Source organism: Trichechus manatus, unplaced genomic scaffold, assembly GCF_000243295.1.
Source record: "Trichechus manatus latirostris isolate Lorelei unplaced genomic scaffold, TriManLat1.0 scaffold00015, whole genome shotgun sequence".
In the NCBI taxonomy this organism is placed as follows: domain Eukaryota; kingdom Metazoa; phylum Chordata; class Mammalia; order Sirenia; family Trichechidae; genus Trichechus; species Trichechus manatus.
In genome coordinates, this window is record NW_004443951.1 from 23,915,562 (window position 1) to 23,943,372 (window position 27,811).

Here is a 27,811-nt window from a genome sequence, read left to right on the forward strand (position 1 = left end):
GAAGAGGAATGGGGCATCAGGATTGGTGGAAGACTCATTAACAACCTGCCATATGCAGATGACACAACCTTGCTTGCTGAAAACCAGGAGGACTTGAAGCACTTACTGATGAAGATCACTCAGCCTTCAGTAGGGATTACACCTCAACATAAAGAAAACAAAAATCCTTACAACTGGACTAATAAGCAACATCATGATAAATGGAGAAAAGAATGAAGTTGTTAAGGATTTCCTTTTACTTGGGTCCACGATCAATGACCATGGAAGCAGCAGTCAAGAAATTAAATGACGTATTGCATTGGGCAAATCTGCTGCAAAAGACCTCCTTCAAGTGTTGAAAAGCAGAGATGTCACTTTGAGGACTAAGTTGCACCTGCCCCAAGCCATGATATTTTCTGTTGCCTTATATGCATGCAAAAGGTGGACAATGAATAAGGAAGACCGAAGAAGAACTGATGCCTTTGAATTATGGTGTTGGTGAAGAATGTTGAATATACCATAGAGTGCCAGAAGAATGAACAAATCTGTCTTGGAAGAAGTACATCCCGAGGGCTCCTTGGAAGCAAGGTTGGATGGTGAGGCTACATCTTACATACTTTGGACATGTTATCGGGGGGACCAGTTCCTGGAGAAGAACATCATGCTTGGTACAAAGTCGAGGGTCAGTGAAAAAGAGGAAGACCCTCAACAAGAAAGATTGACACAGTGGCTGCAATGATGGGCTCAAGCATAGCAATGATTGTGAGGATGGTATAGGACTGGGCAGTGTTTCGTCCTGTTGTACATAGGGTGACTATGAGTTGGAACCCACTCGTTGGCACCTAACGACAGCAACAACATTGAAGAATGGACTGTCTAGAACTAAAGAACATATTTTTAAAGAAAGCAAACACCTAGGTACAATGTAGTCCCTTAACTGTTATCAATCACTACTTAATCTAATTAGTTTAGAAGCTATTTTAAAGAGCTTAATTAGATTAAGCTGTGATTGATAACACTTTATATCTACTTGAGTAGAGCACTTCTTCTAATTCACCTTTAATCTTTATGCTTCCTGTCAAAAGCCTGTTCCAGGCATGAGCTGAGTATGGGGAAGGATTTGGGAAGCACTTGAAGGACACTGAAATCGCTCTGGGTGCCTCTCAATAGGCTAAGCCAGGAGCCTCGGCAGAGGCCTTGGACACAGACTTTCTGAGACCTCATGGTGCAGCCTTGGCAAGGACATCTTGAGATTCTACTTCAGGAGGCCTGAAGGGTTGCAAAAGGTGGTATTGCGTGCTTGTAGGACCAGATGAGGGTTTAGAGGTCTAGCTAAACAGATTTGGTTCCAGAACAGGACTTTACTATTTTTAGAGAACTGGAGTGTAAACGGGGAAATTCAGATAGATGAGCACAGCTAGGACTTTGCTACTTAACAGGCCCATAGGTGTTTGGGGCTCTGCTCGCCCGCCCAGCTTCAGGTCAGCGTGAGTAGTGGTAGCCACTCGCTCTTGGTGGAAATGAGCTGTGGATCACAGTAGGAACAGGGACAGGGCTGGGGACCAGGTTGCTTAGGCTGCCCGTGGAAAGTCATCTTTGCACAGCGAGACAAGGCACGTGGGCCTGCCCCTGTGCTCCAGGAACTCTGACTTCCCTTTGCTGGCTGGGAACTGTGGGGGAAGGGCACAAGAAGCAGGAGATTATGTCTGGGGTGGGACTGTACAGACTTCAGTCTCTTCTGGGGTGAGAGTGGGAGGTGGGGAGGGGAGCTGGACCTACTGTAGATTAAAGGCCTCTCTTCCTCCTCTCCGCAGCCCGGATGTGTGATGCCCACCTTCGAGGCCCATCGGGCATCATCACCTCCCCCAATTTTCCCATTCAGTATGACAACAATGCACACTGTGTGTGGGTCATCACAGCGCTCAACCCCGCCAAGGTAAGGCTCTCGGGGACTGGGAGGGTGTCCTGTGGGCAGGCCTGGCCTGGGGGCAGTTGATCTACAAGGGGCTTGAAACCCCAAAACTCCTTGTGTAGAGTCTCCGGAGATAATTTAAAAAAAAATTTTTTTTAAATTACATATCAAGTAGATAAAAAGCATATTTGTAAAATCTAAGATATAAAGATCAGTACAATGAATATCCGTGTAGCCATCTCCCAGTTTAAGAAGTAACCATTACAGTTACTTTTGTGATGCGTTTGTTACCAATCCCATTCCGTTCTTTGTACCCTCAGAGTTAACCATGTACGTCAATATTGTGTTTATCCTTCCTTTGCTCTTCTTAATAGTTAGCACCTAAGTGTTTATCCCTAAATGCATTGTTTAGTATATCAGCATTTTAACTTTATATAAATGTAATCATTTTGTGTATATGCTTCATCAACATCACTCAGAATTATGTCTCAAAGGTTTGTCTGTGTTGTGTGTAGTTTTGCTCTGCTGTGTACCTGTTTCCTATTTACTTCCCATTCAGTTTCTTTTTTTTTCCGTGACATCGTCCTTCACTCTCTCTTGTCAAAACCCACAAGATAACCTGCTACAATTTTTTATTGTAATTATATCAAAACAGCAGATCAACTGGGAGCCCTGGTGGCACAGTGGTTAAGAGCTCAGGCTGCTAACCAAAAGGTCAACAGTTCAAATCCACTGGCCCCTCCTTGGAAACCCTGTGGGGTAGTTCTTCCCTGTCCTATAGGGTCGCTATAAGTCGGAATCGACTTGACAGTAGTGGGCTTTTGGTTTATAGATCAACTGTAGGACTGATATCTTTGTGGCTTTATCTTTTGAGTCTTCCAATCCATGAATGTGGTATATCTCTCCATTTATTTAGTAGGACTTCTTTAGTGTCTTTCAATAAAATTGAATATTTTTTTTGGCCATTATAGATCTTGCACATTTTTCAGTGTATTTCCTCCTAGATATATGTTTTATATTTGTTGTTGCTATTATGAATTGTATCTTTTTAAATAGCATTTTCTAGCTGTTTTTTATTGGTGTTTAGAAATGCATTGATTTTAATACTTTGGTTTTTGTGTGGAACAACTCTTTATAATAATTTATCTGTGAATTCTTTGGAGTTTTCTAGATAGGCAATCATCTTCTGCAAGGAATGATGGTTTCGTTTATTCCTTTCCGACTTACACCTTCTTTTTTTTTTTTTCATTTTCTCTTGCCCCAGTGTTCTGGTTAGAACTTTCATTTTAATGTTTAATCACTGTGATGGAGGACATTCTTGTTATTGTTTGATGTTAAATAGAATGTTTTTTATTGTTCATCTTTAAGTATAATATTAAGGGTTTTGTTTCTTTTTTAATTTGCACATACTTCTTTTTAGCTTGAGGAAGCTCCTTTATAACGCTAGCTTACTAAGAGCTTTTATCATGAATGCATATTGAATTTTATCAAGTCCCTTCTGCATCTGTTGATACAACCATATGATTTTCCTCCTTTATTCTCTTAACCTGGTGAATTACATTGATTGATTTTTCTAATATTAAACCAACCTTGCGTTCCTGGGATAAACCCAACTTGGTCATTTAGTATTATCATTTTTGTACTTGCCTATACATGATTTGCTAATATTTTGTTTAGTAATTTGCATCTGTTTTATTAGTGAGATTGTCCTATAATCTTTTTTTTTTTTTTATTTTTCCCTTGCCGGATTTTTGTGTCAAGATATTGCTAGTCTCATAAAATGATTTGGAGAATGTTTGTATCCTGTGGAGTTATGAGTGGAAAATCAGAGTAACTTATGCCTTGAAAGTTTGGTGGAACTTTCTAGTAAAACTATCTGGCTCTGGTGTTTCATTTGTTGGAAGATTTTAAACTATAGATTAAATACCTTTAATGACTAAAGAATTAGTTAGGTTATCTTTTTTTTTTTTTCTTGAGTCCGTATCACTAAGTTTTCAAATTTATTGGGTATAAAATTGCCCATACTATCGCTTATTATATTTTAATCTCTGCTATTGCTGTATTTCTATTCTTTTTTCATTTCTAATTTTGTATCTTCTTTTTTTAAATCAAATGATGCAAGAGGTTTCACATGTTGTTGATGTTTACAAAGGAACAACTTTTGGTTTTATTAATACTCCTTTTCTTTTCTGTTTCATCAAGTTCTGCCCTCATCTTTATTATTTTCTTCCTTCTGTCTTATGTGGATTTATTCTGCTGTTCTTTTCTTAACATCTTAATTTTAATGCTGAGGTTATTATTAGTCAATCTTATTTAAGCACCTAAGGCTATAAATTTCCCCCAGTGAGTACTATGACTTAATTCGCACAGGTTTTTATACATAGCATTTCTGTTATAGTTCTAAATATTTTCTCTTTTTCATTATTCTTTCATCTTTCAACCATAAATTATTTAGAAGTATTTCTTAATTTTAATTTCCAAACACAGGAATTTTCCAGCTCTCTTTTTGCTACTGATTCTAAAGTTTGAGGTCAGAGATCGTTATCTGTATTTGAATTGTTTGAAATTTGTTGAGATGTGGTTTACGGACCAGAAATGGTCATTTTTTATGCATACTTGTATGTGCTTGGAAGAAAAAAAAACTGTATTTTGTGGTGATTATATTACAATATGTCAACTGATTAGAGCTTGTTAATTATTTGTATCTTTTATGTCCTCATTGGTTTTTTTTTTTTTTCTGTCTTCTTGATCAATAAACTAAAGAAAGAGGAATATTAAAATCTCCCACTATGATGGTGATTTGTCTATTATCCTTTAAGTTCTGTCAGTTTCTGCCTTATACATTTTTTGTGATTATGTTATTAGAGCATGCAAGTTGAGAATTGAATCTTTTTTTAAAAAATCAGATTAATGACTCTCTTTATCTCTAGTAATGTTTTTTACCTTAAAGCTTCTTCTCCCTGTCCCCCACTAGCTATTATATCAGCTTTCTTTTGGTCTTTCTCTAATAGATCTTTTTCTATTCTGATACTTTCAACGTTTCTGCTTCCTTATGTTTTACATAAGTTTTGTATATAGCTGAATTTTTTAAAAAGTTCAGTCGAACATTCTACCTCTTAACTGGAAGATTTTGACCCTTCAAAATATACACATTATTCTGTTCTTTAACTGTTACCTACAATACTCTAGAAATATGAACATACATTCTTAATGATAGCTAACATTAAACAATAATTTTATGTTTCTACTGAAAAGTCAGCGATCTTAGAACACTATAACTTTAATTTCCCTCTCCCAGCTCATACACTATGGTGTCATGTATTTTCATTTTACCTTGCTTTTTCTCACAAGACATTATTGTTATTGTGTAATAAAGCCAATGTCCATTTAGATTTACTCAGGTATTGACCACTTCTTTGTTCACCATTCCTCCTTGCATATCAGTCTTTCTTTCTGGAATCACATTTCTTCTGTTCAGAGAACATATTTTAGAATTTCTTTTTGTGTTGATGACAAACTTTCTTAGTTTTTTGTTTGTGTTAAAATGTCTTGATTTATCCCTTGTTTTTGAAAGAACACTGCTTCTCTCCGGATGTTCCATTCTTGGTTGATAATAATTTTCTCTCTACACGTGGAAATATTATTTCACTGTTTTGTAGCTTCCATTGTTGCTGTCAGCTTATTTCCATCCCTTTGTGTAACATCCCCCTGGATGCTTTTATGGTCTTCTCCTTGTCTTTGGTGTTCTGCAGTTTCATTCTCATGTGTCTATGTGTAGATATTTCTGTATTTATCCTACTTTGAGAGTCATTAAGCTTCCTGGATTTATGAGTTGTGCCTTTCATCAGTTCAGGGAAATTTTTAGCCATTAACTTTTCAAATGGAAAAGATTTTTTCTCTTTTCTACTTCTGGAAGTCTGACAAGTCTTTCTCACTCTATATTCTATGTCTCTTAATCTTGGTCATATTTTCTTTCTCTCTCTCATTATATTCACTAATTCTCCGCTTAGTTGTGTCAAATCTCTGTTAAATTAGTTCAGTAAGGTTTATTTTTATTTCAAATATTATATTTTTTTCTTTTAATGAAGTTCTATTTGGTTCTTTTTCAAATGTTCTTGGTCATATATTATAGTCTTGCTCCTTACTCATATGTTTAGATCCTTCTTTAATTCTTTAAATATGTTAGACATACCTATTTTATATTGTTTTTGCTAATTCCAACATCTAAAGTCTTGGATGGTTTGATTCTATTGTCTGTTTCTCACCTCTTGCTTCCAGAACTGTGTTTCCTTCTTTATGTTGTGCTTTTTCGGTATGTGGTTATAATCATAAACTTCATCTGTGGGAATTCTTTAAGACCTGGATAGAAGTGAGTTCTTCCAGAGAGGGTTTGCATTTGCTTCTGCCTGGTGCCTGGGTACACCACCAGCTGAGATCTCTTCAGGCTAAGTTCCCAGTATAAAGGTTTTCAGCCACCCAGGTATTGTGAAGGCTGCAAACCCAACTCATACACTATGGTGGCCAGTATTTTCATTTCAGCTTGCTTTTTCTCACAAGGCATTGTTGTTATTGTGTAATATAGCCAATATCCATTTAGAATGACTCATATATTGCCCACCGAGGGCGACTTAGAGTTATGAAGCCTCAGGGGAAATTTTCTGTTCTCTGTACACTCAGTGTCAACGTCTGAGATACACGTTTTGCCTCCAGACACCCTACCCCCACAGGGTGGTAGAAGCAGAAGAGAGGAGGACAGGTTCAATTCTAGTTCAGTCTCATGCTAAGCGTTCTGCCCTTCACTAGCCCAGTTTTTATGCAGAGGAGGGTCTCCCTTGTTGGGTCTCCCCCCAACTTGGTGGGCCCTGAGCTTTGTCTCCTGACTCCTCTTCTCCACTAGGTCCTGAAGACCAAAGCTCTGCTTCACTAGTTTTTAAAAATGTACTCAAGACCTAAACAAACTTCATGTTCTAAGTCACTCTCAGGGTCCCTATAGTCAATGTGTTTGGGACTCTGAAACTCTGAGTATTCCCTACTAACTTTTGCAACTAGTAGAAAGATATATATATTTTTTAATCCAGTGTTTTAAAATTCTTTGGTCAAGGTACCCAGGGCCACGGTTCTGGAATCATGGGAAATATATTTCCTCTGAAAAGCATTTTACAAAGAAAGATTCACATTTTAATCAAACCATTTGATGATGAACCTAGTCAATGGGAAAGGATACTTTAGCCACAGGGGTTGAGGACAGAGGCTAGACCAGGAGAAGGAATTACTACCATAAGGGTATCAAGTAGTTGACTTGAGGGTTCTTTCCTGGGCATGGTTAAAGATACTTATCTCTGTTTTCTTTTGATACTGAATGTGGGGTATAAAGGAAAGTCTAGTTGAGGCTCAAGAAGTGTCTGAGAAGCCATTTGATTTACCCCCAGAAGAGCTAGCCTTGGTTGGCATGTAGAGGTCAGTGGCCCCATCTATGTCACTCCTCATCATGCCCTGGTAGTGACACCAGCCTGGGTTCTTGAAGCCAGGCCCTCTGAAGGGCACACCCTCAGAGTCAAGCTGTGTAAAGGGTGTTCCCACATCTCCATGGGTTCTTGGTGGGCTTTAGGTAGTGCTAAGGGAATCCAGAAAGGCTCAAGAGGGTCTCATCCTGACACCAAACAGGAGGAGAGTCAGGGAGTCTCCATCCAGTGCAGTAAGGAGGGTATCAGTATGGAAACTCAAAATCTAAGAGTAAGGAATAAAAACTGCCTCCCGGCAAGTGGCAGGTAAAACCGATGCTGTACTTCTAACCCTGTTAGGAACTGGCCCACAGGTGAGCTATAGGTGTGTCCAACAACTGCCTATCCAGTCACCTTCGGGACACCTCCTTAAGCAAAAAGCAGAGCCTCTGTAAGTTCACCTTCTGTTTTATGGGATTATCATTCATTCATTCCTTGACTGGAGATATGATCTCTGCCCTTGAGGATCTTGCTCATAGGAGGGAAGACAGGAATGTAAGCAAAAAACTACAGTACAGATAAATGCTAATGGAGGCATCCCAGAGTGCTATGGGAAAACCAAGGAAGGAGCCGCTAACTGAAAGGTCAGGGAAGTTTTCCCAGGGGAAGTGACATTTGAGCAGAGTCTTAAGAGATGAGAAGACTTAGAAATCTCAAAGTGGACACATGTGCAAAGGTTTGGAATAGCCTCTTGGAACTGAAAGTAACTCAGCATGCTTACATCAAGATGAGGATGGAAAGATAAACAGGGCCAGATCTTGGTGAGTCCTGCGTGCTTGGCAAAGAGGTTTGGTTTTATCCTGAACCAGATTTTTTAAGGGTAGAGGGATTGGACTACTGGTAATAACAATAGCCATTTCATAGGCAGATAGAAAGCTACTGTCGAGTCGACTTTCAACTCATGGTGACCTTATGTGCAACAGAATGAAACGTTACCTGGTCCTGTGCCATCCTCACAATCACCAGCATGTTGGAATCAATCACTGCAGCTATTGTGCCAATCCCTCATCCTCAGTGGCCCTCTGATTCACTAAATACAATGTCCTCCTCCAGCAATTGATCCCTCTTGATGACATAGCCAAAGCAAGAGAGTCAGACAGTGTTCTGTTGTGATCCGTAAGGTTTTCACTGGCTGATTTTCGGAAGTAGATCGCTAGGCCTTTCTTCCTAGTCTGACTTAGTCTGGAAGTTCCACTGAAACCTGTTCACCATAGATAATCCTGCTGGTATTTGAAATACTGGTGGCATAACTTCCAGCATCACAGTAACACGTAAGCCACCACATGCAGCACACAAGCCACCACCATGGATAGTGGAGCAATCTCTTACAATATGCTTATTCTGTGCCAAGCACCGAGATAAAGTCCTCTATATATTTCATTTCATTCTCTCAATAGCACAATGAATTTGGTTTTAATAGACCCATTTGATGAATAAAAAAACTGAATCATGGATAAGTTAAAGGTTAGGGAACTTAGCCAAAGTATATAGCCAGTAAGTGGCAGAGCCAGGATTTAAAACCAGTCTTTCTGGTTCCAACACCTGTGCGCTTAAATAGTTGTATCCTGCTGCTCTATACAACAAAGTCTTAGAGTAGACAAGAGAAGATGAGATTGACAGCACTGGGATTAGTCTTGGGAAGGACAAAGTTTACTCTTTCTTCTAAACCGGAGAAATAGAAATAAGGTCTGAGTTTTGAAAGATTACTCTGGCAGCCATGGAGTGGATTGGAAAGGGTAGGTCTTCGAAACGGTTCAAAGCCCTGCTGAGAATTTGCATTTCCACCCCAGATATACCAAATCAGAATCTACATTTTAACAAGATCCCAGGTGATCCTTATGTATAATAAATTTGAGGAACCACTTCTCTACTAATGGAGCCCTGATGGTGCAGTAAAGAGCTCAGCTGCTAACCAAAAGGTTGGCAGTTCAAATCCACCAGCCACTCCTTGGAAACCTTATGGGGCAGTTGTACTGTCCTGTAGGGTCGCTATGAGTTGGAATCGTTTTGATGGCAATGGGTTTGGGTTTAGGGCAGCTTTACTAGTGGTTCTCAGAATTGGTCCCTAACCAGCAGCATTAGCATCACCTGGAAATTTGTTAGAAATGCAAATTCTCAGCAGGCGTTTGAACCAGAATGAACCGTTCGTTCAAAGCCCTGGGAAAGGGATACTGTAGAGGACCTTGGAAGAAGACCTTTCAGTGGAGCTGTGGGGACAGATGCAGACAGCAGTGGGCTGAGGAGCAAATGGGTAGGAGGTGAAGCTCTGGAGGCCGTGAGGGTAGAGGGCCCTTTTGAAAAGTTTCTTGGTGAAGCAAAAGGAGAAAGAGCAGTAGCATGTGAGGGACGTAGGGTGGAGAGAAGGTTTGGGCTGCTTTGGTGTTTTTGCTTTGTTTGTTTCTTTAAACCTAAACTTGCTTATATTTGTAGGCTGAGGACAGAGCAAGCAAAGAGGAAGAGGGTGAAGATGTAGGAGAAAGAGGGTGGTGACTGAAAGAAGGTCCTGGAGGAAGTACGAGGGAAATGAGGTTGAGAATTGCAGGATTCCTTTTGCAAGGAAGAGGGCACTTTTTCTTCTGAGAAGTGTAAACCCCCCAAAAAAATACCCACTGCTGTCGAGTCAGTTCTGACTCATAGCAACCCTGTAGGACAGAGTAGAACTGCCCCATAGGGTTTCCAAGGAGTGGCTCGTGGATTCAGGATGCCGACCTTTTGGTTAGAAGCTGTTCTTTTAACCACTGTGCACCAGGGCTCCGAGACAAAGTAGGAGGTGAAGAAATACTGCATGCTGTTAAGAGAGGAAGTTGAGAGTTTTGCCTGCATAGTGTGGAATTGAGCTTGTGTCCCCTTGCTCCTCTCAAAGTCATAGGATGATTGTGCATCCCAGGCATCTGCATATTATGGGCATGGGGATCCTTCTGGCACCTGCATATTATAGACATGGGGATCCTTCTAGAAGTCCATGCCCCTTGTAGGACTGCTGCTGGCTGAGCTTGGGAGAGAGTTAGGAGTTTTGCAGTGACTAGGGTCCCCCAGCGGCAAGAAGAAGGCCCAAAGAAAGCAATAGAAATGCTCTGATATTGGAATGACCAAGAACCTATATCAAGATACCAGCATTCACTGAGCACCTACAGGCTGTGCAGTGGTTCTACACAGTGGGAGTGTCTTACCTGGGGGGTAGTTTCAGGGTATGTCTCTCCTCAATAAACCAGGAATAAAACAAATGAAAATGCCCCAACTCGTCTTCCTTGAAGCTTGGCAGATTCAGGGAAAAGGGAAAAGAAGACCCAGGGCGAGTGGTACTGGCTTACCCCACACGCAGCCTCCACAGTCTCACTTTGATTGGGGTGTCCTTGGGAAATATTAACCCCACCTCAGGCATTTGGACTGGCTTAGACCTTAGAGTCAGTCTTCCCACAATAGTATCCCCCAAACATAATTAACCATCAAAAACACCTAGGGAGATTTTAAAAACATAGATTCCCAAGCCCTTTTCCCAAATGTTTGGTTCAGTAGGTCTGGGATGGGTACTTGGAACATGTATTTTTAAAGAGCACCCTTGGTGGTGCTGACTAGCCAAGCTTATATGATGAAGAACAAACTCCCTGGGGAGACACACAGGGCCCATCCTCCACCACTCCCCTTACGCCATCCAGCCCCAGCCACACTGAGCTCCTGGCCCTTGAAGATTCATAGACTCACCTGGCCCTTTAAGACCTCTGTCTGTGCATATGCCCAGACCAGTCCAAATGTCCCCTCTTCCAAGAAGCCTTCCGAACTCTACCAGGTGTTGCCCCTTCCTCTGCTCCTACAGCACTTCCGTAGAGCCTTTTGTTGGGGTGCAGATCATGCTGTACTATGTTTCGAATCGCTTTTCCCCTTAGATTACAGTGCCCTAAAAGCAAGGATGGCACTCTATGCACTTCTTCTGCCACAAGCACAGAGCTGGGCATAGGAGGGGCTCTGCAAACATTTGAATGCATTCATGATGAATGGAGGAGCAGGCAGCTGTCAGGTATGGCTCTGCGCCTGTTGAGCTCCAGGTACAGGCTGTGGCTCCAGGGCTGCTGCTTATTAGGACCTTTCAGCTCATCTTCCTGGAAGATGTGTCTGATGAAACGTCCGTCCTCAGTTCCGAAGCCTGACCTGCGTCCGTGCACCCTGCATGCACACATCTGCCTTTCTTTTGCAGCTTCTCCGTGTGAACTCAAGACATACGATCCAATTTGCATTTGATCAGGAGAGTTAATTCGCCTTTGTTAGAAAGGAAGAAAAAGAAGGAGAGAGGGACTATGCATGAGGGTAGGGTGGAAGGAGGAGGGGGCATGGAAGGAAGAGGAAAGGAAAGCTCATTTCATGAACTTCGAAGCCAAAGATAACAGCATTTTGATTATTCACTCTTTGGGGATCATCGGTGTCACTCTTCCCTGTGTCAACCTGAAGAATTGAGAAATGAATCTCCCAGCAGGTGCTCACCGGCTAGTGCAAATGTCACCAGTGCATTTGTCGGTCCATTTGCTCACTCATTTATTCATTCTGCAAACATTTACTAATGCCCTGTCTGTGCTGGACCCTGTGCGAGATGCTGGCGATCAGAGAGGTTACCCCGGTGCACCCCACAGCCCACCTCCTCAGGGCTGGGCAGCACCAAACCAAAAAAACTAACCCATTTGTCGCAGAGTTGATTCCTACTCATGATAACCCCATGTGTTACAGAGTAGAACTGCTCCACAGGGTTTTCTTGGCTATAATCGTCATGGTCGCAGATCTCTAGGTCTGTCCTCCCCAGGTTGCTGGGTTTGAACTGTCAATATTTAGGTTAGTATTTTAGCACAAACTATTTGCACCACCCAGGGATGGGCAGCTCCAGAGGATCCCTTTAACCTGCCTTCTCCAAGTCCAAGACCTGATTCCATTCCCTTTTAGAGTTATTGCCACTTCTGCATCACTTCTTGAATTCCTCTTCCCCAGAACTGGAATCATCTGTACACTTTATCTGTGAAGACAAGGCAGGATTTTGTGCCCCTCATATTGTCTCTGATTTCAGCAAGTGTTGCACTGTATTGTATGTTTTATTTACTAATGCGTCTGCTCTACCGGACTGTAAGGTCTGTGAGGGCAGCGGCCATGTTTATCTTGCCTACCGTTACCTCTCCAAAGTCTGGCATTTGGTAAGTGCTTAAGAGCTGCCGAATGAGTATGTGAATTAATTCAGTAATTAGTTAATGATTAATGAAAGAATGAAAGGGTTTGACTGTTCTCGGAACTACCAAAATGAAACTTGAGGTAGTGACCACGGTTCCAGGACCTCTGAAATTTCTCAGCCTCTGCCTCTGGGCTTTATTTTCCAACTTCCTCAAAAGCCCCCCTCAAAGGTGCTGGAAGCTTTTCTCCTTCAACTCCTGAGGGTTCAGATCTTCAGCCTCCCCACGTCAAGAGCTGGTTTCCCAGTCCTACCCTGGGCCCTCAGCAAGACCCAGGCAAGAATCACCATTCAGGCTGTACCCAGGAAAACTGAGTTTCTTTCCTTTCCCAGAACTAATAATCAAGTGGCAGCACGATTAGTAAGCCAAGGTTGTGTGGGCCAAGGCCAGCCCTCAGGTGCTCAGAAACGCTGTCTGAGGAGGAATAGGAGGGGTAGGACTAGAGCAGAGACTTGTGAAGGGGCTTCTGCTTAGCCTGAAAGGGGCAAGAGCAGGCCACATAAGCCTATGGCTGAACTTCATCCTAAAGGTCACAAGTTGACAGACTCTTGTTTGGTGACAAAAGCGTGTCCTCAGAACCTGTCGCAGTTAGGTTACAGTTGACTATGAATAGCAGAAAACTCCTCCACAGAAGCTTAAACAAAATACATCTCAGAGGTCCACAGATAGAGTCCAGGGATGGTTTGGTGGTTCCCTCAATATTTTTGGCACCTCCTGGTTTTCTCCATTGTTGTTATTTGCATGTGGCTCTCACCCGCATAATCACAGAGAGCCTGCTCCACCTCTGTCCTCACATCTGTGTTCGAGGGAAAAGGCGGGAAAAGGAACCCTGAATGTGTATTGTATTATTCCTCAGCCCATTCTTGTAGCCCAGAATTCTGTCACATAGTCATCCTTAGCTCTGAGGTTAGCTAGGTACATTGCCACATTCTGAACAAAGAGTTATTTTAGGAAGGGATAAACAAAGGGAGGGGGCTGCAGTGGTTCAGTGGTAGAATTCTCACCTCCCATGTGGGAGACCCAGGTTCAATTTCCAGCCAATGCACTTCATGTACAGCCACCACCTTTCTGTCAGTGGGGGCTTTCATGTTGCTATGATGCTGAACAGATTTCAGTGGAGCTTCCAGACTAAGATAAACTAGGAAGAAAGGGCTGGCAATCTACTTCCAAAAATCAGCCAATGAAAGCCCTATGGATCACAATGGTCTGATCCACTGCTGGTCACGGTATGGCACAGGACCAGGCAGCATTGCCTTCAGTTTTTCATGGGGTTGCCACGAGTTGGGGGCCAACTCTACAGTAGCTAACAATAACAACAAAAACAAACAGAGGAAGGGCCATTGAGTAAACAACTACCCATGTCTGCCATAGAACCCCAAGGTATGAACTAGATCAAGGTGGAATGTCTTTGAAGCAAGGCCCTACCCACTCTGGTCCCCTCTCCACCTTTGTTGGTGGCCCCTGAAGTACCTTTAAGGAACCCTGGTGTGCCTGGGAACCCAGCTGGAAAACCATTGCACCAGGTAGGGCAGGAGTCAGCAAACTTTTTTCTGTAAAGAGTTTGATGATTAGTATTTTAGGGTTTGAGGGCCACCTAAGATCATTGTCACATATTTGTCTTGCTTCCCCAACCCTTTCGAAATGCAACAACCATTCTTAAAGACTATACAAAAACAAGCCATGGACCAGATTTGGCCCAAAGACCATAGTTTGCCAACCCTGCTCTCGGGAAGGGTGAGGCACTGAGAATTTTTGGTACAGAGTGAAGGATGGGTGACAGGCAGAGAGCCCAGTTACGAGGCTGTTGCAGAACTGCAGTCACTGAGCAAAGCCACCTCAGTCTAGATCTCCTGGGACTTTGGCTTTCCATAAAATGTCCCCGGGCTGTCAGATCCTCTGCAGCCTCACAGCCATTGAGCACAGGCTGCCAGGGCGGGAGCTCTGTCCTTGGCTGTCCTGAACAGTACTCAGAAAGCAAGGAAAGTCCTCCAGAGACTAGGATGGGTGTCCTGCATGATCCCCGTTCAATCCCCATGCGGGTACAGTTCCCAGGACTCCCTCCCCTGCCCGTCCTCTGCCATGAGTGGCTCATGCAGACCCAGTTGCGGCTACCCCTCATCCCACTCCAGGACCCTGCACCAACCTCCTGGCTGGCCTCTCTGCCTCTAGCCCATCCTTCATGCTGAGTTATCTTTCCTAAAAAGCACTTCTGATTATTTACACTTCCCCGCTCAAAATCTTCTATAGCTTCCCAGAATCTTCCCAATGAAGTCTAGACTGCTTGCTCTGGCCTGCCAGGCAAAACCCAACCTCAGACCCTGTTCCCAGGCAGACTGGTGCTCAAGCCAACCATTCTTCATGCCTCACCAACCCAGCCTCAACTGCCTGGCCTGCTTGCTCTTCCTTCCCCTACTTATGACCAGTTGTCATCTAATTAGTTCCAATTCATGGCTACCCCATGTGTGTCAGAGTAGAACAGTGTTCCACAGGGTTTGTCAACGGCTGATTTTTCAGAAGTAGATCACCGGGCCTTTCTTCTGAGGCACCTCTAGGTGGACTCAAGCTTTCAACCTTTCAGTTAGCAGCTGAGCGCATTAACCTTTGCACCACCAAAGGACTCCATTTTAAGAATCCAGTAGCCATCAAGTGAGTTCCGACTCATGGCAACCCCATGTGTTTCAGATTAGAACTGTGCTCCATAGGGCTTTCAGTGGCTGATTTTTCAGGAGTAGATCACCAGGCCTTTCTTCTGAGGCACCTCTGGGTGGACTTCAACTTCAAACTTTCATGCTAACTGTTTGTACCACCCAGAGCCTCCCTCCTATTTATGGCTCACAGCATTTCTTGGACAGAGTCCACACCCTTCTCCCTCCAGCAAGGCCAGCCTGAGCCTCTCTCTTCCTTCTTTTCGACCCTTTAGCTCTCATCTTTAGCATTCTGAACTTGGCATTCAGATTCAACGCTAAAATGCTAGGCAAGTGAGGTAACTTATGGGAAGCAGCTAGCCCGGTGCTTGGCACATAGCAGTTGCTCAGTCATTATGTCCAAGATGATGGGTTCATTTACTCATTTGTTTAATGGGTTTAAATAGGGTGTCTGAGCTGTATACAAATGTGCCTCTCTGATCATGCTTATTTCATGTGCTGCCATCCCTCCTGTCTCAGAAAGGTGCTTTGTGAGCTTGATTGATCTGCATGTTAGTTAACGAGTCAATATAGGATTCAATCTTCTAACAAAAGCCAAAGCAGAGAAGAAAAAAGACGAAAGCATCAGTACATTGTGCACCAGGGTCACATCCTGAAGCCGCAAGATTGTGTATGGTGTACAGACTGCTCGGTGTAATTAGCTCCTACATTAGGATCAGACGCTGTCAGGTGTGATTTACGTCAATGGCTACTGTCACCAGCGATGTGCGCCATTTTACGGCTCTGGGTTCTGGCCTTCAAAGCAATGCTTTCCCGTTATAGGCCCAGTAACCGTGTGCTCCCTGTCCTGGAGGTGGTGCAGTGAGCTGGTGTCTCCTGCCCAGGGACTGACTGGAAGGGGCTGGCGGCGGGGAGGATTGCATCCCTCACTCTCTGCCGAGCCTGGGCCCCCTTCTCCTGCAAAAGGCACTATCTGCCTCGGTCTACTTTATGTACAGCAAGTTTTTGCTGAGCACCTGCAGTGGTCTAGACAAAGAGCTCAGGAGAGGTTTGAGATGATAAGTCATAATCCTTTCCTAAAAGACCGGACCTCATGGTAATGTTTTGAAGTGGTAGCACATAGTGGCAAAAAGTCTGGCCTCTAAAGTCAGCCTGCCTGGTGTTTGAGTCCCAGATCTACTACTTAGCTGTGTGGTCTTAGGCAAGTTGCTTAACCTCTCTGTGCCTCAACTTTCTCATTTCTAAAATGGAGGTAATCATAGTACCTATTGTTGTAAGTTTTACGTGAGTTGGTATATGTACAGTGCTTAGAACAGAGTCTGGCACATTGTAGGTGTCAGTGATTATGGTGAAGAAATCTCAGAAGATTATCAAATTATTTGAATAAGTGTCTGAAAGAATCTTCTAGACCAGGAGTTGGCAAACTACAGCCAGTGGGTCAAATCCAGCCCACTGCTTGTTTTTGTAAATCAAGTTTGATTGGAACACAGCCATACCCATTTGTTTACATGTTGTCTGTGGGCTGCTTTTGCGCTGCCACAGAAGAGTTGACTAGTTGCCTGCAAAGCCTAAAGTATTTACTCTCCGGCCCTTTACAGAAAACATTTGTCAACTCCTGTCCTAGATGGTAACTATCGTGAGGAATCTGAGATTGTAGCAATCAGTCCACACTGCAGAGTGGGAAAGGCATCCTTTGGGAGGTGGGATTTGGGAAATGCTCTCCCATGAACATTTCTGAGCCCTGGCACATGCTGGCCCGCAGGCAGGCACTAGCAGTACAGAGGCAGTGAGCCATGACCCCATGACCTCTAGGAGTTCACGGTGGAGTGCAAGAGCAAATAACAGACAATCACAGTTCAGCAGGTGAGTACTGAAATGAGGTGAGAGAAGGTGCTGGGTGGGAGCACCCATCTGGTCCAGGGTAATCAGGGAGCACTCCGAGAAGAAGAGAAATGTGCTGGGGGAGGAGGGGGAGAGGGAGGAGCCTGTGCAAATCAGAGTGGTGAATGGGCAGCACGGTGAGAATGCTCAGGAGCTCAGGTGTGCAGGGGGAGAGGGGAGGTCAGCAGGGCACAGGTGGGGAGAGCTCCTCCTTTTATTTCGGGCTAGGAAATGGCAACGAACATCACTCTGGGGGCAGGACTGGAGAGTGAGGGATGGAAAGGAGATTCCAGCCAGTGATCTTCTGATGATGCCATGAGTCAACAAGGAACATGGGAAGGGTCTTGCCTCCTGGATGGGAAATCCAGAAGGGCCAAGGAATCTCCAGTCACTATTGACAGCTGTGTTCCATCCTCTCTTTCCTAACCCAGCCCAACCCTGCGACAAGACCACATCCTCCCTCACCTAGAATAGTGCTTCTTGTTGTTGGGTGCCTTCGAGTCAATTCTGACTCATAGCGACCGCATGTGACAGAGTAGATAGAACTGCCCCATAGGATCTTCTAGGTTGTAATCTTTATGGAAGAACATCTGCTAGGGCTTTCTCCATGGGGTTGCTGGATGGGTTTGAACCTCCAACTTTTCAGTTAGCAGCTGAGCACTTAACCATTGTGCCACTAGGGCTCCTTAGAAATTGCTACAGTCCAGTAGTTAGTCTCTTAGTTTTCAACCCACTCTCAGTAGTGTCGATCCTAAAACAAAAATTTGGTGTCACACCCTTCTTTAAAACTGTTCTATAACTTCCTTTTGTCTTCAGGGCAAAGCCCCAAATCCCTAGTATAGCAGAGAGCCCTACATAACGTGGCTTCTCCTATTTCTCTCGCTTCCCCGCCCTCCACTTCCCTCTCACTTAAGCAAACCAAGAAAACACCAGTTGCGTTTGAGTCAATTCCAACTCCTGGCAACATCATGTGTTACAGAGAAGAACTGTGCTCTACAGGGTTTTCAGGGCTATGACCTTTTGGAAGCAGATCACCAGGCATTTTTTTTTTGAGGCAACTCTGGGTGATTTTGATCCGTCAACCTTTCGGTTAGTAGTCAAGCACTTAACCATTTGCACCACCCAGGGACTATTAGAAGTCTCTAGACAAGTCATACCATCCATGCCTCTTCCCTGTCACCTGCTCTTCCTTCTGCCTGGATTGCTTCCACTTCTTTATCCACTTGTTGGACTTTGATTCGTCTTTCAGACTCAGCCAGAAGACAGGACTTCATTTCCTCCAAGGGCCTCCTAATCTTTCTCCCAGCCAGTGACAATTACCTCCTCCTCTTCTAGTTGTAGACCCGCTGATGTGCTCATGGACGTTCTTATGTAGAGAAGTTTCTCTCTGGGACTTCCAGGCCTGCTGCAGAAGGCCCTGCATCAGTGCATCCAGGCCCATGAATGACTGCAGCACAAGTTTGCTTCTGGGATACCTGAAGGCACCTTGGGATGAGATTCAGCTGGTACCCTGGCAGTATATGGTGCCAGGCTGTTTGGTGTGGACAGAGGAAGACTGCAGAAGGTGTCAACCACAGCTAGGAAAAAATATCCACAGAAATTCTATATTCCTTAGGTTATGGAAAAGAAAACAAAGGAGCAACTTAAGCCTCCCCACTGGGTGAGTGAAGAGCCTCAAGAGATTAAAATCAGATTGAAATGGCAAAAGGAGACCCTGATTAGACAATAGGAGGGGGCATCTCTTGTGTATCCTGTCTTCATGAATGGCCCTACCACATACCCACCCAACACCCATGCCAGAAACCTACAAGTCATCCTAGATCTCTCCCTTTCCCTCACCCCCACATCCACCCAGTCACAAAGTCCTAAATACCAGTAGAATCTGATGTTCTTCTCATCTTTATTGCTGCTCTTTAAGAAAGGCCTCCTCCACCTCTCACCTAGACTTCCATAAAGCTTCTGAACCACCCTCACCACCTCCAGCCTCACTTCTGCCATGTCATTTTCCACAGTTTCCAGCAGCCAGACCTGTCTAACCCCATCACATTACCCCACTGTTTAAAACCCTTCTACTGCTCTTTTCTCAGGATACACACCAACTCCTTGAGGAGGAGGTTGTGAAACCCTTTGGACTGAGCCCCAGGCAAACATCTCAAGTTCTCCATCTTCCTGAGTCACCTCCTTACCCTGAATGACCAGTCACATTGTCCCCCAGGGTGAGGACAGCTAACAGGTGTACTCAACCAGCGTTTGTAGACCTGCCTCTGACAGACATTCAGCAACTCGTTATTTTGTAATGTTTCATTGCTGCCACAGATCAGGCCCTGTGCTCCTGATTCCTTTCTGGAATGTTTCCCTCCCTATCCCAGCACCCCTCTTTGGCCTGATGGAGTCTCCCATATCCTTCAGAATTCCCTCAGATGCCATCATCGTGACTAGCCTCCCCTTCCTCCCCTCACCACAGGTTGGATAAGACACCTCCTCTATGCTCCCATGGCCCCCATACATCTTTATACATGATGGCACAAACAGTTAAGCGGTCAACTACTAACCAAAAGGTTGGCAGCTCGAACCTGCTCAGAGGCACCTTGGAAGACAAGCCTGGCAATCTACTTCCAGAAGTTCATAGCCTTGAAAACTCTATGGAGCACAGTTCTACTCTATAACACATGGGGTTGCCATGAGTCAGAATTGACTCAAAGGTTTTGTTTTGGTTTTGGTTGTGATTATCATTTCACATTTCTGTCACCCTTACTCACTGAGGCTAGGGACCGTATCTCGCTCAGTGTTTAAACCCCACCTCCTAGCCTGGCATATGGTGAATGTTTAGTAAATATTTGTGGAAGGCGGAACTAAAACAAGTTAAGAAAGGGGGAATCTTGTTGAAATCTCCTTTCTGGAACATTCATTTATTCAACAAATAAACAAAAAGGATTGAAAACAGCAGCCGGAAGAGAGGCTGAGAGGAGCTTCTGCAGGTCCCTGGGGGAAAGATAGCTGAGATTCCACATGTGGCCTGAAAAATTGCCGCCAAGCCCATGGGGATTTCTGTGCATTAAAGCATGAAGAAAGACTCTAATCATCTTGCAGTCAGACAGATGTGCCTGCTGTTGCCATGACAGCCCCCAGAATTGGCCAGATGTGCCATGAACATCTCTGGAAAAATCAGGGGGCCCCAGAGACTGTAGGCCCTGGAAGTCATTCACTCTCACAGAAGTGACACGGAAATGGTCACTCTGCATTGAGGAGTCTGTAGGCTGGTGTCACCGGTGACTCTGGGCATCAGGACATAACCTGGAACATTCTTACCATCCTCAATCTTTGGAAATCTTCCTCTTTTCTTTTTAAATTAAGGAAAGTCCTTCTTCATAGCCACTGCCTGCTCCCTAATCCTGTACTCCCTCCCTAGGTGATCAAGCTCGCCTTTGAGGAGTTTGACTTGGAGAGGGGCTATGACACCCTAACAGTCGGGGATGGTGGGCAGGACGGGGACCAGAAAACGGTTCTCTACATGTAAGTGAAGTGGTGCATTCAATCAGGAGGGTGGGATGCCATGTGCATCTTGGCTGTGGGTGGTGGGGATGGGCTTGCCGAGTCCTGCCTGGTCCCCTCCCAGGTCACCCTGCTACAAGGACAGATCCTCCAGCCTTCTGCCTCTCTCTACTCTAACCAAGAGAAATAGAGAACTGGGCCAAATTCTCACTAGAAATTGAAAAAATGAACAGGCTCTGAGGGTACAGGGGAAGTACAAGTTTCATGTGTGAGCTTGGGGAAATAGAAGTTTCATGTGTGAGCTTGGAGCTGCCCATTTTGCTGTCTACTTCTACGCAGATCCCACTCCTGCCACCCAACAGTTTTTACTCAGGACTGCATAGTCCCTGGCAGTCTGACGTCACGCAAAGACAATGGAAGTGTTTTGCTAACCTCCCTGCATGTTCAGAAAAGTAGATGGTTTCAGAGAATTGGGACCATATAGAAGTAGTGAGCACATTTTTCTGAGCCTGAGAGAGAGAGAAGTTAGTATGATGTGGTCTAATCGTGGGATAGGATAATCAATATCAAGCTGTCCTGGGATTCCATTCCATTGGGTCTTTTCTCCTGGGGCCATTGATGCCCTCCCTCTTGGCCCAACACCATTAGCCTGACCTGGAAGCAGGAAAATGCTCCTGATCAGTGCATGTGGCCAAGCTTCAGAGAGACAGGCATGGCCCTGTTCATCTGCCCTGCCAAGAAGAGGAGGAAATTCACAAACAATGAATACCTTCTGTGTGCCCAAGAACAGGATGGGGACTTTCACATCAGTTATCTCAGTTAATCCCAACAACAGCCCCATGAAAAAGTATTATTATCCCCATTTAACAGGTGGGGAAACTGAGGCCTGGAGTCATTAAATGTCTTGCAGAAGACTGTGAAGATGGTGGGTGGTAGAACTAGCACTTGAGTTCACGTCTTCTGATTTCCAGCAAGGATCCCATCCCATGTCACACTCCCTCCCACCAGCCTAGCCCCTGTCTGACACCCTCAGGTTTTAATGCTGAATGAGAAATGACTCTTCAGTAAAAGCTGGCTTGTCCAGATGCCATTCTGCTCTGAGTGCATCCCATACCTTCCCCACACCTACCTGGACAAGACACTATCAGAGCAGTTAAACAACTCATCACTGTTACCCACTGAGTCAAGTGACATGCCTGGGACTTGCGCTCTATTAGAGCAAAAGATTGGAACGTGAGCCCGGGAAGGACCCCACCCCCACACCACTTCACCCCACCCCTGCTTGGTGCATTCCCATCACTCACCTTCTGCCCTGGCTTGCTCTCCATAAAGTTGAGGCAGCTCAGTGTGCCTAAGATGCCTGAATCCCAGCTCCATCTCCTCCTGTGACCTGCTGTGCTTTGTCACAGAGGGAACCTTAGAACATCGGAGCTGAAAAGGCATTTGGGGATCATACAGCTCAACCCTCTCATTTAACGTTGAGTGAAAAAGCCCAGAAAGGCTCAACCCCTTGCCTAAAGGTCCAACAGCAAATGAACGGTGGAGCCAGGGTTTGTACCCAGGTCTCTGGACCAGTCTGGTTTGAGTGAGTTCCCAACACGTTCGGTAGCAGCCCCCTAGCTATGGGATGCTGAGGTTCTCCCCATCACCTCCAAGTCTCTTTAGGCCAACATTGGCCTCAAATCTTCAGGGAAACACATGCAAAACAGTTGGGCTCCTTTGTTATCATAACTGGGTGTAACAATTATGATTAGAAAAAGCAAAGACCTTGGCCTTCTCCCTTGCTCACCAGCATACCCATGTCATGAGCCAGCACTGACCTGGCTTATCTCCTTAATCATTACAGAACACTAGGCCCAGGGCTTAGTACCCCCAGACCAGGGATGTCACATGGGCCAGGGTGGCTCCCTATGGTCTGTTCCAGCTCCACCCCACAGCTCCTACAGTGTGGTGCTCATCTCTCTGCAGCCAACTCAACAGCCCCCAAACTTTGAGGCTCCCAGGTGGATCAGAGACTGGGACCCATTAATCTAACCCCCACCCCTGCCTGTGCTGATGGCGTTTCTGGTCTCACAGAAGGAGAGAGCCAGGCTAGGAAGGGGCTAGAACACCTGAATAGAGTTTTTCTTCTGGAACCGTGCCCACCCCCACCCAGGCCTGTGCAGTGGACTCCTGGCTCTCTCACTCGCCATCAGGCTGACCATGGGGAAGTCACTGCCCATTTTCCACCTCTGTCTTCCCATCTGTGCAGTGGGGATGACAATCCCCACCTCACTGGGCTGCTGGGGGCATTAAATGAGATAGTGGATGGGACTTGATCAGCACAGTGTCTGACTCAGGTAGGTGCTTGGTAAATGTGAGTTGAATCAGAATCCTCCTCAGGCTTACAACTCCTTCAGAATGGCAGCCCTGGGCTGATGGCTGCGTGTTAAGCCTCATCTCACGTGGAAGGGAAGGATATGTCTCCTTAAAAGGAAAGCCTGAGCTTTCGACTAGGGAAGTGGATTTCTGTCTGTGTCTTTTCTGCAGTGCAGTTCACAAAGGAGATGAAAGGCCACAAGATTTGGATCCCGCTATCCCTGTACCCAGGGAGCCCTGGTGGCAGCACAAGGGTTAAATTGCTTGGCTGCTAACCAAAAGGTTGGTGGTTCAAACCCACCGGTGGCTCTGCAGGAGAAAGACCTGATGATCTGCTCTTGTAAATATTAAAGCCCTGGAAACCCCATGGGGCAGTTCTACTCTGTCCTATAGGGTCGCTATGAGTCAAAAACAGCTCAGTGGCACACAACAACAACATCCCTGTACTCTGAGCAAATGAAGGCAGAGGGCTCCCTCCTGAGCCCAGGGGCCTGGGCTCGGGAGTCACAGGGGAGGGACAGAGTCTTCCCAGCAAGTGGAGCACATGCTGCTTGGTCCAATGTCCGAAACACCATGGGGCCCAGAACTTGCCCTGAATGGGCCTGGATCCTAGATATTCCTTTAGGCGTAGTTGGTTCGGCAATCTTTCTATTTGGGTGACATGGTGGGGTGCACCCCTCTAAATCTCTCTGTCCTGACAGTCTGACAGGTACATCGGTCCCAGATCTGATTGTCAGCACCAACCATCAAATGTGGCTTCTCTTCCAGACCGACGGCAGTGGCAGCTCCCTGGGATTCAAGGCTTCTTACGAAGGTAACTGTTCTGGGTGAGAAGAGTGAACTCTGCACTGGGAGTCCGAGACTGGGGGGTCTGGATTTGGAGTCAGAAACCCTGGGTTTGAATCCTGGTTATGCCCTGTACTAGTTTCCCCTCCTTAGGCCACTTCTTTTGACTTCTCTGAGTCCCAGCTTTCTTCTTGGTTCAGTGGGTCTCCAGGTTGCTTTGAGGATTACGTGAGATAAATCACTTAAAATGCTGGACCCACAGCACCAGGCACACACATCAGCTCCATCTACTAGACATACCTGGCTCATGTAGACCTTTGATACCAGTACCAGTTGCCATTGAGTCAATTCCAACTCATGGCAACCCCATGTGTGTCAGAGTAGAACTGTACTCCATAGGGTTTTCAGTGGCTGATTTTTTGGAAATAGATTGCCAAGCCTTTCTTCCGAGGCACTTCTGGGTGGACTCAAACTCCAACCTTTTGTTTAACAGCTGAGGGTGTTAACCCAGCAACTCCTTTAAAAAGCCCTTTAAAATTTCTAAGCCTCACTTATTTTTAAAAACCTTTAGACTTGGAACAATAGTTTCCCACATACCCTATTCAGGTGCTGTGATGCTGAGTAAGTAAGTGCGTATGAAGGGCAAGGTACAGACACACACCATAGTTGGTGGCCTGGGGAGGATGCAGATGAGAGTGGTTTTCATCTCTTGGTGGGAACAGGCATTAAGACAACAGCAAACTCTGGGACCCAGGAGATATTACTACCCCCTCACCTTACCCACCAATGCTCTTGCAAACTTCCACTTGGTAATGAGTGCTAATGCTGATCCCCACAAAAAGAGGAAGAGAAGCCATTCCACAAATATTTGTTAAGCTCCTGTTAGGTACTAAACATTACACCAGCACTAGGGGAATGTATGTATAAGATCTACACCCTCACCTCAAGGGGCTTGAGTGGTGAGACAGAGGAGAAACAAATATGGCATTAAAGCAAGATAGTTGCCGCAGACAGCCAATGGGAGCACAGAGAAAGGATCATGAGAGGCTTTATCAAGAAATGAACCTTGCGTCTTTAAAATGATTAAATAGCTACCAGAGTTAGTGGGTGGTGCAAATGGTTAATGCTCTCAGCTGCTAACCAAAAGGTTGGAGATTCTAGTCCACCAGAGTGGCCTTGGAAGAAAGGCATGACTATCTCCTTCCCAAAAATCAGCCATTGAAAACCCTGTAGAGCACAATTCTACTCTGATACACGTTGGGGTCACCATGAGTTGGAATCAACTCAACAGAAACTGGTAACTGGTGGCAGAGAGACAGGAAGCAGGGGGAGAAGGTATGAGACTGGTAATTCTACATGAAAATATTTAAAGGGGAGAGCCCAAGCCATGGTGAGCACCACCAAAGGACTCTTATGCAGCTCAGTAGGGCTCCCCCACATAGTCTTCCACCCCCAGTATAATAAAGCTGGTTCTGCGTTCTTGTACCAGGACCTGTCCTCTGTCTCCAAACTGGGTACACAGGAGGCTAGCCCATCCTACAGTAACACTATGGTACACATTCAGATGCCCACCATGGGAAGGATGGTGGATGTGCTGTTCTAAGAGTAGGAGGCCATGTGTCTAGGTGGACAGAACAGCAGACAGCACACTTCTGGAGCGACGAGTGCCGAGTTCAAATCCTGGTTCTGTGACTTCCTAATTCCGTGGCAAGTCATGGAATCTCTCTAGGGCTCTGTTGCTTCATCTGTGAAATGGATATAATAATACAACCTAGGTCACAGGGCTACTGTGAAGATTAAGTTGGATTATGAGTGTGAACATAAGAAATGTTGCAAATTGCAAAACAGGGAGTTAGGGAGTAATGAGTGAGTAAACAGGTAGTTAATGGGCTTTTGCAGTGTATAAAGTTACACGCAAGCAGTGGTGGTAAGATGGAAAAAGCACCAGATGAGAAATCAGGAGACCCCAGTTCAGGGCCAAGCTCTGTCACTCCCTTCTTTGAATGTGGGGATAAGTGCGTATTTGTCAGGACTGGATTTGGCACTGAAGTTGTTTTCTCCTCATTTTTAAAGTTCTATGGATGTTCAGTGCTAAGTGTTCACAGAAGTGGGGAGGAATGATTCCATGTCATTCGTGTGCCCTTAATCTGTCCTAGTTTATCAATAGCTTGGATAAGTCTTGAAAGGGATAACAGTACACCATTTGGCAAACAGAGCATGCAGAAAGATCTTGACGGAGTAGAGCTATAGGCTAAATTAACAGGATAAGATGAAATGGGAATAAATATAAAGTCCTGTTTTATGGCTCAAAAAATGTAGCTGCTAGAATTTTTGCCAGAGTTAGTTGTGCTTTATTTTTCCCTGATCAGGCATCAGAGAATCGAGCTTCGGTGTGAGGCCTTCTGCTTGAGACAGACAAGGAGAGGACTTAAGTCAAGCCCCATAAGAAATGTTAACACCCTTCAATGTTTACTCAGGAGAAAGACAGACTCAGGGGAGACTTGAGAGCTTTGTCCAAATAGTTGAAGGGCTGTCTTATGGGAAGAGGAATTAGACTCGTTTGGTGTGGTTGCATGGGAAAAGAAAGGGGCATAACATTTACTGAAAGTCTACTATCTGCCAGAAGCTTTATGTTCCTTATTTTGGGGTTTTCAAAATGGTGTCATGCAAAGACCTGGGGTACCCCCAGGGACCACCTAGGTGAAGTAGGGGTTGCCTAGCCAGGAAGGCTCTGACCCTGCCTCCATTTCTTCTCCTTTCTTCTCTTTTATTCCTTGTAAGCCTTCTTTCAAGAGATGGGTTGTAGCTAAACATTAGTTTGAAAAACACTGCTTCATCTCATTCAATGCTCACAACCATACAGTGGCTTCTATTCTATAGATGAGGAATCTGAGACTAGAGAGGTAAAGTAACCTGCCCATGGTCACACAGTTGGAAAGTATGGAGCTGGGATTTGAGCCCATGTCTCTGACTCCATATCCCATGATTTCCCCACTATACTGGTAGGCTCTCAATGTTACAGAATTTCAACTCCTTACAAAGTCTTTGTAGAAGTCAAAGCATTTCCCTGGTCAAATGGAAGAGTGATCTTCCCAGAATCCAAATCTGGTCATAATTCTCTCCTACTTTAAAAAAAAACTGTAACTTCAACCTGTCATTGCCCTTAGGATAAAGTACAAAGTCATTCACATGGCATCCAATACTCTCCATGACAACAATCCCAAACCCACTCTGACGCCTATGAATCCATTCAAGGCAGAAATTGCATGTTCTTAATCTCTCCACCCTACAGTGCCTAGTCCAGTGCCTGGCAGAGAAGAGGGGCTCAGAAAAGCTTACAGATGTAGCCGTAATGACTTTTGGCACAGACACAAGGACACACCCTTCCCTGGCCCCCTCTCAATTCCCTGTCAGCCATTTTACCACCTCTCGGCTCTGAGGTGCGAAGAGCCCACACACTCTCTAATGTCCCCATAGGCTTTGAGGTCCCACAAACCCAATTCATAATCGGGTTCTGCCATTGACTGCCTGTATGATCTTCAACCAGTCCCTCCTCATCTCTGAGCCTCAGTTTGCCCATCTGAGAAGAGGGGATGATAAATATTTGCCTCACAAGATGATTCAGTGTAGTGAAGCACCCAGCATAGGGCCTGGCTTTAGTAAACATTCAGTTAAAATCTCGCCCCCTTCTCCTGCTCCCCCAGTGCTGCATTCCCCATTGCCCAAACCTTCAGAATTACCCCTGCCCCCATCTCAGCCCTCTTTTTAACCCAGCTCCTAGGGAAATCCATAAGGATAAGTGGTTTGGCTCAGGAATGGGAGGGTAGCTGGGGTGCAGATGTTCAGCAGGATGGCAGGAGGCATTTGAGGGCAGACACCTCCCAGGTGTGTCACTTCTACCCCACCCCCAGGCATACCTGGCTCCATGAACATCAATACACCCTCTGACCCAACTCAGATAGAGGGAAGCTTCCCTGGGTCAGGACAGCTGGCACTGCAGAATCACACGCCCACTACCACCACTAACACCACCATCAACAATAAAAGCATGAT

The 27,811-nt window shown here is 45.1% G+C and overlaps 1 protein-coding gene across 1 annotated transcript in view; it reads left to right on the top strand.

Moving 5' to 3' along the window:
* CSMD2 (CUB and Sushi multiple domains 2) overlaps nucleotides 1-27,811 on the top strand; it is a 752,464-nt gene that overhangs the window by 410,445 nt on the left and 314,208 nt on the right. Inside the window, exons 15-17 of the mRNA XM_012554226.1 lie at nucleotides 1,794-1,915; nucleotides 20,532-20,635; nucleotides 23,674-23,786. Of these exons, the coding sequence (XP_012409680.1) occupies nucleotides 1,794-1,915; nucleotides 20,532-20,635; nucleotides 23,674-23,786 (339 nt within the window). The remainder of the gene's footprint in view (nucleotides 1-1,793; nucleotides 1,916-20,531; nucleotides 20,636-23,673; nucleotides 23,787-27,811) is intronic.